Source organism: Tarenaya hassleriana, unplaced genomic scaffold, assembly GCF_000463585.1.
Source record: "Tarenaya hassleriana unplaced genomic scaffold, ASM46358v1 Cleome3, whole genome shotgun sequence".
NCBI classification, from domain to species: domain Eukaryota; kingdom Viridiplantae; phylum Streptophyta; class Magnoliopsida; order Brassicales; family Cleomaceae; genus Tarenaya; species Tarenaya hassleriana.
In genome coordinates this window covers 6,908,825-6,923,739 of record NW_010966177.1, presented here as the reverse complement: position 1 = coordinate 6,923,739, position 14,915 = coordinate 6,908,825, and the positions used below count along the sequence as shown (strand labels likewise).

Below are 14,915 nucleotides of genomic sequence, written 5' to 3'. Positions count from 1 at the left end.
AGCGTCTTATTCAAGCGAACTATCCGTGACAGTTCACCATTCTGATGTAAGCAGAGTCAACCCTTCAGGCTCTGCAGATGCTCCGGCCATGTTCGTACCAAGCCTTGCTCGTTCTGTATCCGTTAGAGAGGCGATACAAGAAGTGAAAATGGTCCAGGTATATACACAGATTCCGCATTCTTAACCCAAATTTGATGATCACCCGGCCATGTCTGAATCAATCCGAAACCCATACAGATTTGGGAGCATATGATGGGATGGTTCGAGATGAAAGGCAAGGAACTACTTGACGCGGGAGTGATAACCCCGGCCGATCTCTATGAGTTCTTGAAGGGAAACAGTAACGAATCTGCGGTTATAAATGTCGGGCTGCCTTGCTATTCCCTGTTGCATACACTACTTAGCTCCATTAAAGCTGGCTCTCGAGGTATGCTTCTGCTCGATGGCTTAGAGGTTACTCATATGAACAGACCCCAGGAGAAGTTTCTCGACTGGTTCTTCAGTCCTATAATGGTTCTGAAAGATCAAATTCGGGTCATAAAGCTGGGGGAAACCGAGGTTAGGTACTTGGAGAAAATTATTCTTTTCGGCAACCAAGAACAACGGATGGAAGCTTGGGATAACCGAGGATTCCCGCCTCAAGATAACCTTCGAGCTGCACAAATCCAAGGAATCAGCAGAAGGTATGTGAATCATTAAACAAGATTGAAACTTTTTGGCTAAATCTTTACAACCAGAAAGCAAATCAAATGGGTTAACTCTGTTTCATGCTTGATTTTCTGGGTAAAAATGTCTTAAAACGTCCTTCCTTCAAATCATTCGACAGACCCACAAACCAGAGGAGAAAAAGAATGAACCTTTGAGCTTTTTCGGCCATGCCCGGAAGCTCCCTCTGATAAATTTCTCTGAAACCATTAACCTGATTCTCGCTCTGTTTTTTTTTTGGATCATCTGAAGGATGATGGGAATGGTACGGAGCGTGTCAAAGCTTCCGACATACAGAAGAAGGTTCAGGCAAGTGGTGAAGACTCTGATAACGTACTCGCTGGAGAAAGAAGGGTACAACCGAACTGGTTCCATGAGTTCGGGAGATGCCATTGAAGCGGTTTGATGTGAGTACGATGATGTCCTGAGAATCTGACCCTTATTAACATATGCTTGCGTCTTCGTTTTCTTTTTTGGATTCTTCGATTCAATTTGGGCTTTGTGCTTAAAGATGTGTTATAGTTCCTTCCCAGCATAAGTTAGAATGTAGTGTACATAAAGAATGTGTTAGGAAAAAAAATCGTGTCCGTTATTTAATTTGTTTTTTTTTTCCCGTGATCACGTCGCCGATGTGTAAATTGTTTATTATAAATGACATTCCGAAAATGAAATTGTGGCTGTGTAATTATATATATATATATATATAACAATGGATAATTGAGTGTGGGAGAAAACATTGGAATATGGATTTCAAAGCTAAATTGGCCCAAATGAGAAGTAAGTTCAAAGAGATTTTTTTACATAATTTTCGCGAGTGTTTTATTTATGCACAAGGCTAAATGGCTCATAGAATTAGAAGAACAAATAAAAAATATCAAAATAATGTTTAGAAATTTGAGAATATCGATGATAAGAGATTTGAATTAGGAAATAGTTTTTGTAAGGCATATTCTTTACAAAGCTACAATTACGAGATATACCATTTATAAACTAAGGTGTTGAATGAAAAGGGGTTTTGGGAGTTTTTGGATTTTAAAAACACAAAAAATTATCAATCAAGTTTTTTAAATTTGGTTTTTCTAAAAACCAGAAAACCACTTTATGGAAAAAATTGAATTAAAAACTAAAAACTATATTTTTTTGGATTTACAAATCTATAAAAACCAAAAACCAAAAACCAAAAACCAAAAACTAAAATCTAAAAACCAAAAATAAGATTTTGAATGATATTGGTTTTTATTTTGGGTTTTTGGCTTTAGGTGTTGAATGAGAGGTGAATTTCGGAGTTTTTGGATTTCAAATTGTGAAAAAACCGACAATCAAGTTTTTTGAAATTTGGTTTTCCTAAAAACCCGGAAATCTACTTTATGAAAAAAAAATCAACTAAAAACTAAAAGCCACCTTTTTTTAGATTTTATAAACTTTCAGAATCCAAAAACCAAAAACCAAAAACTTAAGGCTTTGAATGGTAGTGGCTTTTATTTTGGGTTTTTGGTTTTAGTTTTTGGCTTTTAGTTTTTAGTTTTTGGTTTTTGGCTTTTGGATTTTATAAGTTTGTAAATCTAAAAAATTGTAGATTTTGGTTTTTAGTTGATTTTTTCCATAAAGTAGATTTCCGGGTTTTTAGGAAAACCAAAATTTAAAAAACTTGATTATTGGTTTTTTTAGTTTTTAAAATCCAAAAACTCCGAAAATCACCTCCCATTCAACACTTAAAAACCAAAAACCAAAAACTAAAGCCAAAAACCCAAAATAAAAACCAATACCATTCAAAGCCTTAAGTTTTTAGTTTTGGGTTTTTAGTTTTTGGTTTTGGCTTTTGGATTCTGAAAGTTTATAAAATCTAAAAAAGGTGGCTTTTAGTTTTTAGTTGATTTTTTTCATAAAGTAGATTTCCGAGTTTTTAGGAAAACCAAATTTCAAAAAACTTGATTGTCGGTTTTTTCACTTTTTGAAATCCAAAAACTCCGAAATCCACCTCCCATTCAACACCTAAATCCAAAAACTCAAAATAAAAACCCCATCCATTCAACACCTAAAAGTCCAACAATTTTGTCGATCTATCAATATTAATTTCGCCTTAATCCCAAATTTATTTAGAATCGGTTGCATTTGTTTCCACTCATTTCGATTTTTGATAAAATCTTCTAAAATTTGCAATCTCCAAATAGGTACTAACGATTCGTTCCTAAATAAAAATATGGGTCTACCCCTCTGTTTTCTCCTCGCACCCATTTATGTTGTTTATAATACATTCTTTCCGCTCGAAAAGATTCAATTCTAATCTATATAAAATAAACCGGATTCATGAAGGAAAATGATAAAGAAATGCAGGAAAACATTTATCATTTCGTCAAATAAAATAAGAATTGAAATTATTGATGCGGTCGAAAAAAATAGTTATCCACAAAGAAGAAAGTGCGTACTGAAAGTGAAAAGCCCAGAAAAAGAATAGTTGCAGACATTTGTTTTAATTTATCACAACAAAAAAAGACACGACTTTTCTGGGCTCTTTCTCCTCTCTCTCTCTCTCTAAGAACCTGAGAATGTTTTCAAGTGGAAAACCCATCTTTCTTTCTTAATCAGAAGCTTCTTCTGTGCAAATTTCATCTTTGCATTCGCATTCTTCATCAATTGTACCTCTCCACTCTTCGTCTTCTTCCTCTTCTACTATGGTAACTAGAATTCATCAGAACCTTTCCTTAGATATTAAAACTCAAAACCTTATCAATGGCACTCACTGCGACAATTTTACCCACTCGTAACGTCCTTCACATGGCTTCTCCTTCAGGAAATCGAAGTTATACCTGAAATTTTAGCCCAGTTTTTATTTTCCTGTTTGGTTGCATGGCCGGAAAGAAAAAAATGGAGGTAATGAACCGAAGTTCTATACTTACTTTTCCGAATACTTCTCATGGTGCTGCTTCTCTGCCGCCGAGAAGAATTCTTCAAGCTCCGCTTCCGTTGGAACCGTCGTTTTCTCGTTCTCCTCCGCCGATGGTGGTGCTCTTCGGCAGCATTCTGGATGAGATGTGTTCGCCGTGTCTGCGGATTTGATCGTGGAAAATGAATTCCCCATGGACTCTGTTGATTCTTCGTCTCTCACCTTGATGAACAGCGTCGGTTGACTCCTGGAAGATTTTACGGGCCATGAGTTTGGATTTCTTTGGCTTTGAAGTCGAACAAATATGAACCCGAAAAATTACTCGAAATTTGAAGCGGTTACTCACCCACACGCCGACGTTTCGGTCTCACTGCATTTGTCCTCCTGCAGTAGAAAATTCAAATTGAAGATCTCGTCGGGATTTTAAATTTCCTTACACTAGAATTAGTGACGATATCTACAGTTATACGAACCCTAATTTAATGAAACCGAAGATCCTCACCTCCAGATCTACGTATCCATAGACGTTGCTCTTGCTTCCGCTCGTCTCGTAGTCGTGGCAACAAAACGATGAAGAAACGGCACCGTCGTGTACTGCAGAGCTAGGGTTTTCCGATCCGCAACCGAGATTAACCGTTCTCCGTGAGACGGAATTCCTTAGTAATATTCTCCGGCTACGCAGCTGCATATATGTAGACGAAATTCCGACCGATCCTCCACCATCGTCGATCTTCCTCCGCTTGGCTTCTCCCACAATGTCAGCCCGATCTCCGCCTCTACGAGCTCTTCCACCGCCGGCCTCGGTAGCTCCCCCGCACTTCCTCACCATCTCTCTGACCTCTTTCCTTTGGCGTGTTCGCTAAGTTAGTTTCAGCAAGCTTACGAGGGAAGACGAGGAAGATGAAGAAAGAAGAGAGAAGATGATGATGATGATGATGATGATGATGATGATGATGAGAGAAAGCGAGGAAGAGAGATTTTGCTTTAACGGTCAGGATTTGGATTTATGAGGCGCTTTTTACCTTTTTTATATACGCGGGTCTCGTGGTTTGGTGGTCCCCGGGACTCCGTCAACAGCGACGGGGAATCTCTGACGGGAAAACTGACGGCGCCGTTATTCCGATGTGATGAGTTTTGTATATAACGACGAGAAATCCGGTGACACGTGTCGGTTAGCTGCCCATTGGCGGTGACTGAACGGGGCGGGGAGGGCGTAATATAATCATCTGTGGTGGGGCTTGTGATTTAGTTGACGAGATTACATTAGTACCCTCTTATCTTCTCATAAATCACAGTTATGCCATTGCGATCGCAAAAAAGATCACGGGAGAAGAACGAACCAAATCCTGAATTTAAATTCCTTTGGAAGGAACCGTTTGTTACAGCTAAACGATTAATTGGCAATAACCAAAAATGGATATGGGGAGTGTAGATTTAAATTTATTATAAAATACATTGAATTAGACCAAATCGAACATTTCATCGATCTGACTGACGTGGCAGAGATGTAAAAAGCAGAGATAATTAAATAACGATGTGACACATTTCATTAAATTTGGACCCTATATAACAAATATAACAGTTAGGTCTTAGGTAACAGTGGTGTTAATGCTGACATCATATTTATAGTAATAGGGTCATGTAAAAATGCAATAGCACTTGGTTCACATTATTGAGAATAATATTGGGGACGACCCTAATATCGAATATAATAAATATCCTGTAACCACATAAAGAAAGGCTTGAGATACTACTATATAGTGCACGCGCACACAAAAATGCATGGATTTTATAATCTATTTTTTTTATGAAATTTTATAATCTATTTAATATAAGGGCTAATGGGATATTAACCGCCTTTTAATAATCAAGTTTAGTACTTTAATATATTTGATAATCAAGTTTTGGTATTCATTCAGATGGTACTAAGACCAAAGTTAGTGTGTGTGTGTGTACATGTTTTTTGTCGCTTATTCATCATAACATTTTGCCACATTAAATTATTTTTGTAACGTATATTTAAATAATCGCCGAATTTAGATGGATGTATTTTAATTCGGGTAAAAAAAGGGGGGAAGGACCACGAGTTCTCGTTCGGTCCAGATTCATACCACAATTGTTTAATGGAATATTTATTTCATCGGGGTCATATCTGAGTCCCCACTTTCATGTTCAATATCACAACGTACGTACGTAACATAAAAACATATAGTTAATGTAATACTCGGAGACGTACGTATTTTTTACCTATATCGTAACGTTTTATACAAGCTTATACAATATACAAGCTTATACGACGTGAAAGCATATAGAACAAAACGCACACCGGAATTTAAACTTGATTCGATTTTTATATATATTTGCAAACCAAAATATTTTGAGTTGTTTATTTTATTTATTTGTACAATTCCAAGCACATTTTATTTTTATTTATTTAATTACATACATAATTTGATTCTGTTAAATATTACTCGTACAGCGCATGCATATCCAATAATTGGTATTTCGTCAACCCGTATACATCTGAATCTTCCATTGATCCATCATTCGAATCTTTATTTATAAATTATGTGTTTCACTTTAATTTATTCTCACCCATCTCCTCATCAAAATATACTACAATAATTATAGTTGAATGTGTGTGTATATATATATATATATATACACCATCATTGTAATTTCATCATTTTATGGGAAAACATATTCAATTTTATAAAAGCAGTTTATTAGTTCACATCACTTAAAAAGTGTTGTCCGTAGATCTAATTTCATATTGACCATTTCATACAGTACGAAGGAGTAATCATGATAAAGTTTTATTTAAATATGTGGACTATCCTATATATCAAATAAAGTTTTCGGACACTTGGAATTCTTTTTAACCTTAATGGGAAATGTAAGATTATTTCATTTGATATTTATCTTGGGGTGAACGCTTATTTAGATATTTATGGCTAATGCGCAGCCGACACAATCTTTATTGTATTATTTGCCAAAAAAAAACTATGCGTTAAAATTTTTAATAAGGTTTTTTATAATTTAGTTTGGATGACGTCAGTGGTCAGATTCAGTAAATGAATATACTGCCAATTTCATTTGTGAGCACTTTACAAACGAAATTAATAGTAATATTTAAAAATAATTATATATAACTTATAACTTTGATTCTTATCCTCTTTAGATTTCCAATGCAAATGGAAAGTTGAATCTTAGATCGAATCTCGATCCGTCTCGTGATGTCAGCCTTTAGATTCTAGGTTGACTTCCCCATCAGTCTTGTAACGTAAAGACAGTAAAATATTTAATTATCTCTGAAAATGTTAACCTAAATCATATATAGAATAAAAAAAATAATTAAGATCCCGATAATGCATAGTTGAGGCGTCGCTATACACACATACACATATATACGCACACATTCCCGTTCATGCCGACGATAAGCATGAGGAGATTCGTTGTCGAGGAATCCCGAATATATATATACATATGTGTGTATGTATATATACAAGAACTAATTGATGAAGGAGAAACATAATTACTGCATATAATATAATCTTAAACTTACTTGACTGTTTTTCTTACGTCACGGTCCGAAACTCGAGATCATGTGTTCTTAGACGTCGACCGTATTCTAAGCTACCAATTTGATGTTTGATAATTCATATATGTAGCATTATTGAAATTTATATTCACATTTAATTTGTTTAAAAAACCAAGGATTTCAAAAAAAATGACTAACTTAGAAGTATGTGTGTTAATAATTCATATGTAGCATTACTGAAATTTTATCTCCATATTAAATTTGTTTTCTATATTTTTTTGAAGAATCAATAATTGGTATGGTAGATCACCCATCTCAAAACATATTTTTGAGAAAACACGATAAATTGTGAAATTATCTCGATAGAAGATTATACAAAAATAATATACAATAGCGACTTCGATAATCTAATCAACGTTTTAAAATCTTCCTAAATACTTAACTATATCGAAAATATAAGATACTCTCTCCGTTTTTGAATAATTATCGTTTTATATTTTTTCACACTTTTTAAAAAAATATATATCATCATTAAATTATTTTTTCATTAATATTTTATTCAAATTAAGTGATTAAAATAAAAGGTAAAAATTAAGAATTTTATTAAAAAATCATCTAAAAAATCTAAAACGATATTTATTAAATAACAAAAAAACATCCTCTAAAACCTCGTCTATTTAAAAACCGAGGGTGTATTAGATAAGAAACCGAAGATATTTGTAAAAAATTTACATTTTAACTAACATTAATACTTTATAATAGTAAGGATTTAATTTCAAATGGATAGAGAGTAAATATATACATGACTAATTTTTTTAACTTTATATAAAAAACAAATAAAAGTTTTACATATGTTACAGATTGAAAAGTTACGTATAGAAGGAAATTCTAATCGCAGGAAAAATAGATAGAGGGAGATTAATTCGATCAGAAAAGAGCTAAGCAACTTGATGACAAAAAGTCACGCGTACACATGGGGGGGGGATGGACTGTGTGCTGACGTGGATTTCCATAAGAATGAAAGGAGAAATCAATTTATGTTACTGAACTAACGAATAAATGTGGGACCCAGAGAAGGTGGCTGAAGGCTTTTCTTGACTTTTCCAGATTGCAATATCACCAATAGTAGTCGTTATCTGACACGTGTATTGAGGTCCCACATTTCTCACCGACATGTCACCGTACACCTCGCTCTCGTATTATGAATTATGGTATGGTATCGAATGGATGTCATCCATCATGCATGATCCAAAATTTATCCATTGGATGCATGGTTTTTTTTGGCAAACCATTGGATGCATGTTTAGGCCATGCATTTTACATGTTTTACGTTATTTATAAACTATTACGTGCTTTTTATTTTTATTTTTATAATTCGAAAGTTTAGTAAGCGTCTAACTACATTTTTCAAAGATCAAGTTGAGGTGTGTCCAAATAAAAACTCGAATCTAGATTAAAAAAAAAGTTTTGTCCTATCTCTTATCAATAAGTGACCTAGATTTTCTTGATTTTTAATCTTATATTTATTATATAAAAGACTATCACTAGCATGGAGTCATCGACGGACCCATATTGACTATATGCCTCCATTTGTATGACTAAAATTTCATAATTTCTTTATAAATTTTAACCAAATTTTATAAACACCCATAAAAAAAATTATATTTGTGATATATAAAATTAATTTTGCACCCAATTAAATTTTTGGCTAGGTCACTACTGATTACTAGCTTATTCGTCGTTGTTCTGAAATAGTAAATTGGAGAATTTATTCGCGAGATATATTTTCGTCGAGATTTGAAGAACATTCAAAATAATTAAAAAAAATAAAGTTTATTTTTGTATTTGGTTTGAATTTAGCTAGTAGAGTTAAAACTTAAAAGAGAGATACAAACTATGTTCTTCTAGGGATGAAAATGTAAATAAGCAGAAATTCTTGGGCTTTTCCATATGAGTTCCTTACCATTTTGGAATTTTAGAGAGGCCCATTCAAGGCCCAATATTACATCTCACGAACGATATATTTTTCATGTTATTTTATTTTATTTATTTTTATTATACGACAATACAAGGAGCGGATCGGAGAAGACGTGTGGTGGGAACGAAGTTCGCCGAGCATCTCCAATGGCGGTCGCCAAGTCACTGCAACCCAAAATCATCTCTTCCTTTCTCGGAGACTTCTCTCTCCGATCAACACAGCCGCTTCACCATCTCTTCCGCTTCAACCCTGGTTCCTCTTCTACTATCTCTTCTGCTATTTCGGAAAGCTAAATTCACTTGGTTCATAGCGCCGCCCAGATTGCGAGTTTGATTTGTAGGTTTAATGTTTGTAGATTTTGAAGCTAACCCATGATGGGAAAGTTCGATATTGAGATTTGGATTTAGGTTGTCAAGATATGGATGTGGGTCTCCTGTAGGATTGCGAAAAATCTAGCAAATTGGTTACGAGGTTGTGATCAATTGACTATGATTTTGCAGGAAGCAGGAAAGTTTCAATGCGATTATCGAGAACCTTCTCCGGTTTAACCAATCTTCTGTTTAATAGAAGGTATGATCTTTGATACTCTTTTCTCCATAACCGGAAGAGATTTGTCCTTTTGTTGTTTTTAAGGATTAATTTCCCTTACGAGAGATTTGCTGTTGTTGTTCAAAGAACTTGTGATTGTGGGTTGAATTATTTTATCGATTTAGGTAATGGTTTACAATCTAGCTATGAGTTTGGGAATTTGTTTTTGTTCTGAGAAACACATTCTATATAAACTGCTTGAGCTTCTGTTCCACATGATTTGTCTGCTTTTATAGTTAAGTTTTGTTTGGCGGTAACAGAAATGATGATGAAATGGTAGATGGCGAGAGAAAACGTCTCAGGCCGGGGAAGCTATCTCCTCGACGGCCCGTTCCTGATCACATACAAAAACCTCCTTATGTCAATTCTTGGCAACCACCCGGAATTGCGAGTGGACCGGAAATCCACGACAAGAAAGGTCAAGACGGGATGAGAGCTTCCGGACAACTTGCCGCAAGGGTTCTAGAATATGCCGGGACTTTGGTTAAGGTGAGCCAAATCGATACCCTTGTCTTGTTTGTGATCTGAGATTATCTTGAGTTTTGGTTTACAGTTAGTGGAGAGTTATAAAGACGGAACTCATGCCAATGTTATCGTTATACATAAATTGTTCTGGAAGTAGTTCCATTCCGCCCCTACCTGTCCTGTTTGAGTTCATAATTTTTTGCTCCTCGGATGTAGAAATGGGTTTTATCCAATGGATTAGATATCTTCCATTCTGAATGATTTTCCACTTTAAGATTATCGTTATCTCTTTTCCATTCGTTTTCAAGTGCAAAAATGCAGTAAGAGTATAATTTCCATTATCCCTTTTCTTTCATTGCCTAACTGATTGGTTCAAGGTGGAATGACATGGGGAATGCAATAGTTAGATGCTATCGTTCTTCCTTACCGACAGGTATTAATAATCACATCCTACTGGCAGCCAGGCATAACCACTGACGAAATCGATGAAGCGGTCCACCAAATGATTATCGAGAATGGAGCATATCCTTCGCCTCTAGGTTACGGGGGTTTCCCGAAAAGTGTTTGTACATCAGTGAACGAATGCATTTGCCATGGAATACCAGATTCCCGCCCGCTCGAGGTTGGTCGCTGTAGGTTTTCAACTTATTATATGATATGTTGAAGCGTTTTTTTAAATGTTTTTCCTTTTTGTGAATCACATGCTATTTTTTGCAGGATGGTGATATAATCAACATCGACGTCACAGTTTATTTGAATGTAACTATTTTTTTCTGCTTTTGCGTGTTTTTTCTGAACCTTTAAGTAAATTCGATTTGTATATTTCGGATTCTTTGTACCTTCATCTCCAATACGTGATAAGTATATATTGTTATGCAGGGCTATCATGGCGATACATCAGCAACTTTCTTTTGTGGAAATGTCGACGAGGAAGCGAAAAAGCTGGTTCAGGTATATGTTGTCCCATAAAATCGAGGGCATATGTATATTATCATTATCTATACGATTTGCATGATCTTGTCTGGTGAATATTTTAGCTCAGCCACCTTCTTGTTTCCTTTTTTTGATTTTCGGTTCGTTTTATTCTTGATCGTGCTTTAGGTGACGAAAGAATGTCTAGACAAGGCAATATCGATCTGTGGACCGGGAGTTGAGCTCAAGAAAATCGGAAAAACAATCCAGTTAGTGACCCGAAATAAAAAAACACCTCGCCTTCTTGATTTTCCGTTGAACATATACTTACTGATATCGCACCGGTAAATAAAGACTTATGTTTGGGCAAAAATTTCTGAAGTGATCATGCAGATAGACACAGCTATGGGGTTGTCCGACAATTTGTAGGCCATGGAGTCGGACGTGTCTTCCATGCTGATCCCGTTGTTCTACACTTCCGTAAGTTGCTGTAAACGCAAACTCTCCGATAATACTCTCTTTCCGATGAATCTTTCGTCGGATGAAAGGTTTTCTTTCTATCGCAGGGAATAACGAAGTCGGACGCATGGCTTTGAATCAAACCTTCACCATCGGTAACATAAGAAGCCTTGGAAAACCGTATACTTATCATGATACTATGTATATATAGTTTTATGCGTATTAGCGTATTCGTGGTCTTGCAGAACCGATGCTGACGGTAGGAAGCATCAAACCCGTGATGTGGGACGATAACTGGACGGTGGTAACGGAAGACGCGAGCCTCTCTGCTCAGTTCGAGCATACCATTCTGATAACCGAAGATGGAGCAGAAATACTAACCAAGTGCTAGAAAGAAACCCAACTCGCCCCTCCCTTGTTGGAAGAGGGCTTCTCCCAGGTTAATTTTTTGGTCAAGCCCCATCAAGAATCAAGAATCAAGATTCAAGATTCAAGAATCAAGAATCATCCATTTGTGTTGCAGATTAAAGCGACATCACCACTTGGTTTTTTATTTGAATGTAGTATTGGATCAGGCACACATCAAGATTGCGGAATGAAACGAGCAGATTCATTATATCTTCACTTTGGGAGACTTCGATTCCCGGAGTTTCATCTCTTCGGACAGCATCTTGGCAAACCTGTAATAAATATAAAAAAAAATCGATTTTTTTTTAGAAAAAAAGGAAAAAAAAGGGTCAAATTGGCTTTATTGGTTCGTACTTTCTGAGAGCTTCTTCGTTGGTGACAATTTCAGAGATGGGCTTGTAGCGACCAGTGTCAAGATCGATCCGACAGACCCTTTTCTTCAACAAGGCTTCGCCAACTTCGACAAGCCCTTTCATGTTCTTGTCAGTCGACATGTCCACTGAGCCCAAGTCTCCTTTCAACGTATCATCCTTAATGAATAAATATTAGCATTGCTATTTTGATTATAGCAATATATCTTAAAAAAATGTAGAAAATTTTCTAAGGAAAATAAATAATTAATGGACAAAGTTAGCTGTAATTAAGAGTGTACGAGCAAATCTCATCGGACAATTCAACCGGAAGAAAGATACAAGAAAACGCTATCTAGAATTTTGTTCGGATAACATATTTTAATGGTTTAAAGAATTATATATATGACCACTCTGTCAAGTAACGTTGAACTTTGACAAATTCAGGAAAGAATAACCAATTTAGAGAATTTGATTCTTAGATGGGACCATATTGAAAAGATTCCAATATTGTTTCGTGTGGAACACCAGTCACATCCATAAATTATAATTTTTCAAAAGTTGCGTACTTGAAAAATCATGAGATTAATCCTTTTTTTAAATAAAGAAAATGAAACGTGATGAATTGAATGATCGCAAGAAATTGTCGGTCAATATACCAAGAAGAACTTACGTCGATCCGGAGGTAATTTTTCTCGGACCGAAGAGCTTGGAAGACAACGGAGCTCTGGTAATCAACCATGTCGTGAATCGCTTCGCTGTAACAGTCGAGAATAGGAGTTGACCCGTCGGAGAAAATCCAAGAAATCAATCCCCATTTCGACGCCATTGTCGCATTGTATTTCTCTTGGTTCCTAATGGATCCTGTCCCGAGCGATATCACAAGAAACCTCGTATAGTCCAACGGACTTATGTCCCCCATTTTCGGATTCTTCTTTATTATCTGTTTCGTCACTTCCGCAATTGCGCATAACGTCTATAATATATTATCACTCTTAATTACTGATATATATATATATACACACACATGTATATATTCTAAAAATTATAGAATTTAATTACCGGGTTATTGGCAGTGACACCACCGTCGATGAGGTTGAATTCGTGTTGTTTTTCTTGGTTATCTTCATTGGTGAATCTATAAGCAGGAAAATAAGTTGGTGCAGCCGATGTGCCGATACAAATATCTGATAGCTTCGCATCAAGAACTTGATTGCATGAGGTCTGTATACGTAAATATCGAATCAAAACCCTAAACGCGACATGAATATGTGTTGTTACAATCGCACGCATGCGCATGCATGAATATGTATGGAAATTGGATGAAAAACATGACCTGGTAAGAAGAGAAGATGACAGGTTGGAGTTTCTTGATATCGAAACATGGAACGACGATGTCCGTCAATGTTTGGCTCAGTTTCATGTCTCCTAAGAAACCCCTTATCAGTTTGTGAAGATATTTCCCGTTGTACTTCGGTCCACGTATAACCCTAATTACGTTTTCGACCCAACCACATATCCCTCTGCAAATCGAAACCGCTTTCTTGATTCGCAAGTAAGAAATCTCCTTCTTAATCTCATGAAACATCTTCAAAATGTGCGAAAACATGCATACCGGGTTTGTGGAAAGATTTTAGGAGAGTGGTTAACGTAAAAAGGGACGATATCTTTCGCGGAGAATAGAGGCCGACCGTCCTTTGATGGTGCAGATAACATCGCCGTTATCAAACCTCCGGTACTCGTCCCTGAAATCACATCGAAATAATCCACAAGCCTCGCATCCTCACCATCCAATTCCTAATCACACTCATAAAAATAGATTTAGAAAAAAAAAAGTATATGTATATCTCGAAAATTTGGAATGATCGTTATGAATTCAGAGAAAACCTGAAGCATGGATTCGAGATGGGATAAGATGACACCGGGGATGATACCGCGGATTCCGCCGCCATCAATGCTGAGGATGGTGACGAGCCTTCCGTACGACGGAGGAAGGCACGACAGTCTTCTCTCGAGACTCAGTGTTGTCGAAGGTGCGCTTGATGATCTTCTGTCTGGTTCCATAGTTTCTGTTTCTAATCTTTATACTTATAAACCCTAATCTATGATCCCGATCAAGGTATGTATACGTTAGATCTTCCAAAGAAACTTACAAGATGGATAAGTTGTGTGAAATGATGGAAAATGCAGATGTTTGGACCGACTGTTGATGGTTCCTTGTGACTAACAGATGGGAAATGTGATAAGCCCCTCAAAGTAGGGATGCATATATAAACACACAAACACACATGTGTGTTTATACACATATACATATACGTATGTATGTATGTATGTATGTATGTATGTATACAGAATGTGTATATGTCGTAGACATCGTATCACAGGGTCAAGTAGAGATTATAATTAGGTGTTAACTGATTAATCAATTAAATAAGTTTGTTCAATCTAACTGGATTGTCTTGATTGGTTGTCGTGCTTCATCACCCTCACGGTCCTTACGTATGGTATGTTTAGTCAATAAGGCCCAGGTTTGATGATTTGATTAACTTGCTAAATGAATTTACAAATATATATACGTATACATGGACATATATATATATATATATATATATATATATATATATA

The 14,915-nt window shown here is 35.9% G+C and overlaps 4 protein-coding genes across 8 annotated transcripts in view; 2 read left to right on the top strand and 2 right to left on the bottom strand.

Annotated features, from left to right (window-relative positions):
• LOC104819844 (uncharacterized membrane protein At3g27390) overlaps positions 1-1,376 on the top strand; it is a 3,808-nt gene extending 2,432 nt beyond the window's left edge. The window contains exons 8-10 of the mRNA XM_010550112.2: positions 1-157; positions 238-683; positions 958-1,376. Of these exons, the coding sequence (XP_010548414.1) occupies positions 1-157; positions 238-683; positions 958-1,111 (757 nt within the window). The 3' untranslated portion in view covers positions 1,112-1,376. The remainder of the gene's footprint in view (positions 158-237; positions 684-957) is intronic.
• Positions 1,377-3,053: 1,677 nt separating this feature from the next.
• On the bottom strand, positions 3,054-4,606 carry LOC104819843 (cyclin-dependent kinase inhibitor 1). The gene is made up of 4 exons (XM_010550111.2): positions 4,092-4,606; positions 3,936-3,973; positions 3,603-3,836; positions 3,054-3,512 (listed from the first exon to the last, which is right to left on the bottom strand). The coding sequence occupies exons 1-4, from the start codon at positions 4,416-4,418 to the stop codon at positions 3,443-3,445; spliced, it is 669 nt and encodes a 222-aa protein (XP_010548413.1). The 5' UTR covers positions 4,419-4,606; the 3' UTR covers positions 3,054-3,442.
• A 4,590-nt stretch (positions 4,607-9,196) lies between these two features.
• On the top strand, positions 9,197-12,190 carry LOC104819841 (methionine aminopeptidase 1D, chloroplastic/mitochondrial). 3 transcript variants are annotated; one of them, XM_010550105.1, is made up of 11 exons: positions 9,197-9,360; positions 9,609-9,678; positions 9,957-10,185; positions 10,595-10,783; positions 10,879-10,920; positions 11,041-11,112; positions 11,263-11,342; positions 11,456-11,553; positions 11,640-11,687; positions 11,778-11,971; positions 12,097-12,190. In XM_010550105.1, the coding sequence occupies exons 1-10, from the start codon at positions 9,255-9,257 to the stop codon at positions 11,921-11,923; spliced, it is 1,080 nt and encodes a 359-aa protein (XP_010548407.1). In that variant the 5' UTR covers positions 9,197-9,254; the 3' UTR covers positions 11,924-11,971; positions 12,097-12,190. The 3 variants fall into 3 exon arrangements, with proteins under 3 accessions (XP_010548407.1, XP_010548408.1, XP_010548406.1); XM_010550106.2 differs by having other exon boundaries at positions 10,622-10,783; positions 11,778-12,148; XM_010550104.2 differs by having other exon boundaries at positions 11,778-12,148.
• LOC104819842 (patatin-like protein 3) lies at positions 12,044-14,514 on the bottom strand. 3 transcript variants are annotated; one of them, XM_010550108.1, is made up of 7 exons: positions 14,178-14,514; positions 13,906-14,087; positions 13,627-13,813; positions 13,353-13,514; positions 12,964-13,266; positions 12,295-12,470; positions 12,044-12,212 (listed from the first exon to the last, which is right to left on the bottom strand). In XM_010550108.1, exons 1-7 carry the CDS (start codon positions 14,352-14,354, stop codon positions 12,146-12,148), a joined length of 1,254 nt encoding a protein of 417 aa, XP_010548410.1. In that variant the 5' UTR covers positions 14,355-14,514; the 3' UTR covers positions 12,044-12,145. The 3 variants fall into 3 exon arrangements, with proteins under 3 accessions (XP_010548410.1, XP_010548411.1, XP_010548412.1); XM_010550109.1 differs by having other exon boundaries at positions 12,964-13,233; XM_010550110.1 differs by lacking the exon at positions 12,044-12,212 and having other exon boundaries at positions 12,322-12,454.
• Positions 14,515-14,915: the final 401 nt, after the last annotated feature.

Coding starts and splice junctions, on each gene's coding strand:
- LOC104819843 (XM_010550111.2), bottom strand. CDS start 4,418: ATGGTGAGGAAGTGCGGGGGAGCTACCGAGGCCGGCGGTGGAAGAGCT. Junction 3,974..4,091: donor ATGGATACGTAGATCTGGAG/GTGAGGATCTTC, acceptor TTTCTACTGCAG/GAGGACAAATGCAGTGAGAC. Junction 3,513..3,602: donor CATGAGAAGTATTCGGAAAA/GTAAGTATAGAA, acceptor CTAAAATTTCAG/GTATAACTTCGATTTCCTGA.
- LOC104819841 (XM_010550105.1), top strand. CDS start 9,255: ATGGCGGTCGCCAAGTCACTGCAACCCAAAATCATCTCTTCCTTTCTC. Junction 9,361..9,608: donor TCTCTTCCGCTTCAACCCTG/GTTCCTCTTCTA, acceptor ATGATTTTGCAG/GAAGCAGGAAAGTTTCAATG. Junction 11,688..11,777: donor GAATCAAACCTTCACCATCG/GTAACATAAGAA, acceptor GTGGTCTTGCAG/AACCGATGCTGACGGTAGGA.
- LOC104819842 (XM_010550108.1), bottom strand. CDS start 14,354: ATGGAACCAGACAGAAGATCATCAAGCGCACCTTCGACAACACTGAGT. Junction 13,814..13,905: donor AAAATCTTTCCACAAACCCG/GTATGCATGTTT, acceptor TTCGATTTGCAG/AGGGATATGTGGTTGGGTCG. Junction 13,267..13,352: donor GTGTCACTGCCAATAACCCG/GTAATTAAATTC, acceptor AATATATTATAG/ACGTTATGCGCAATTGCGGA.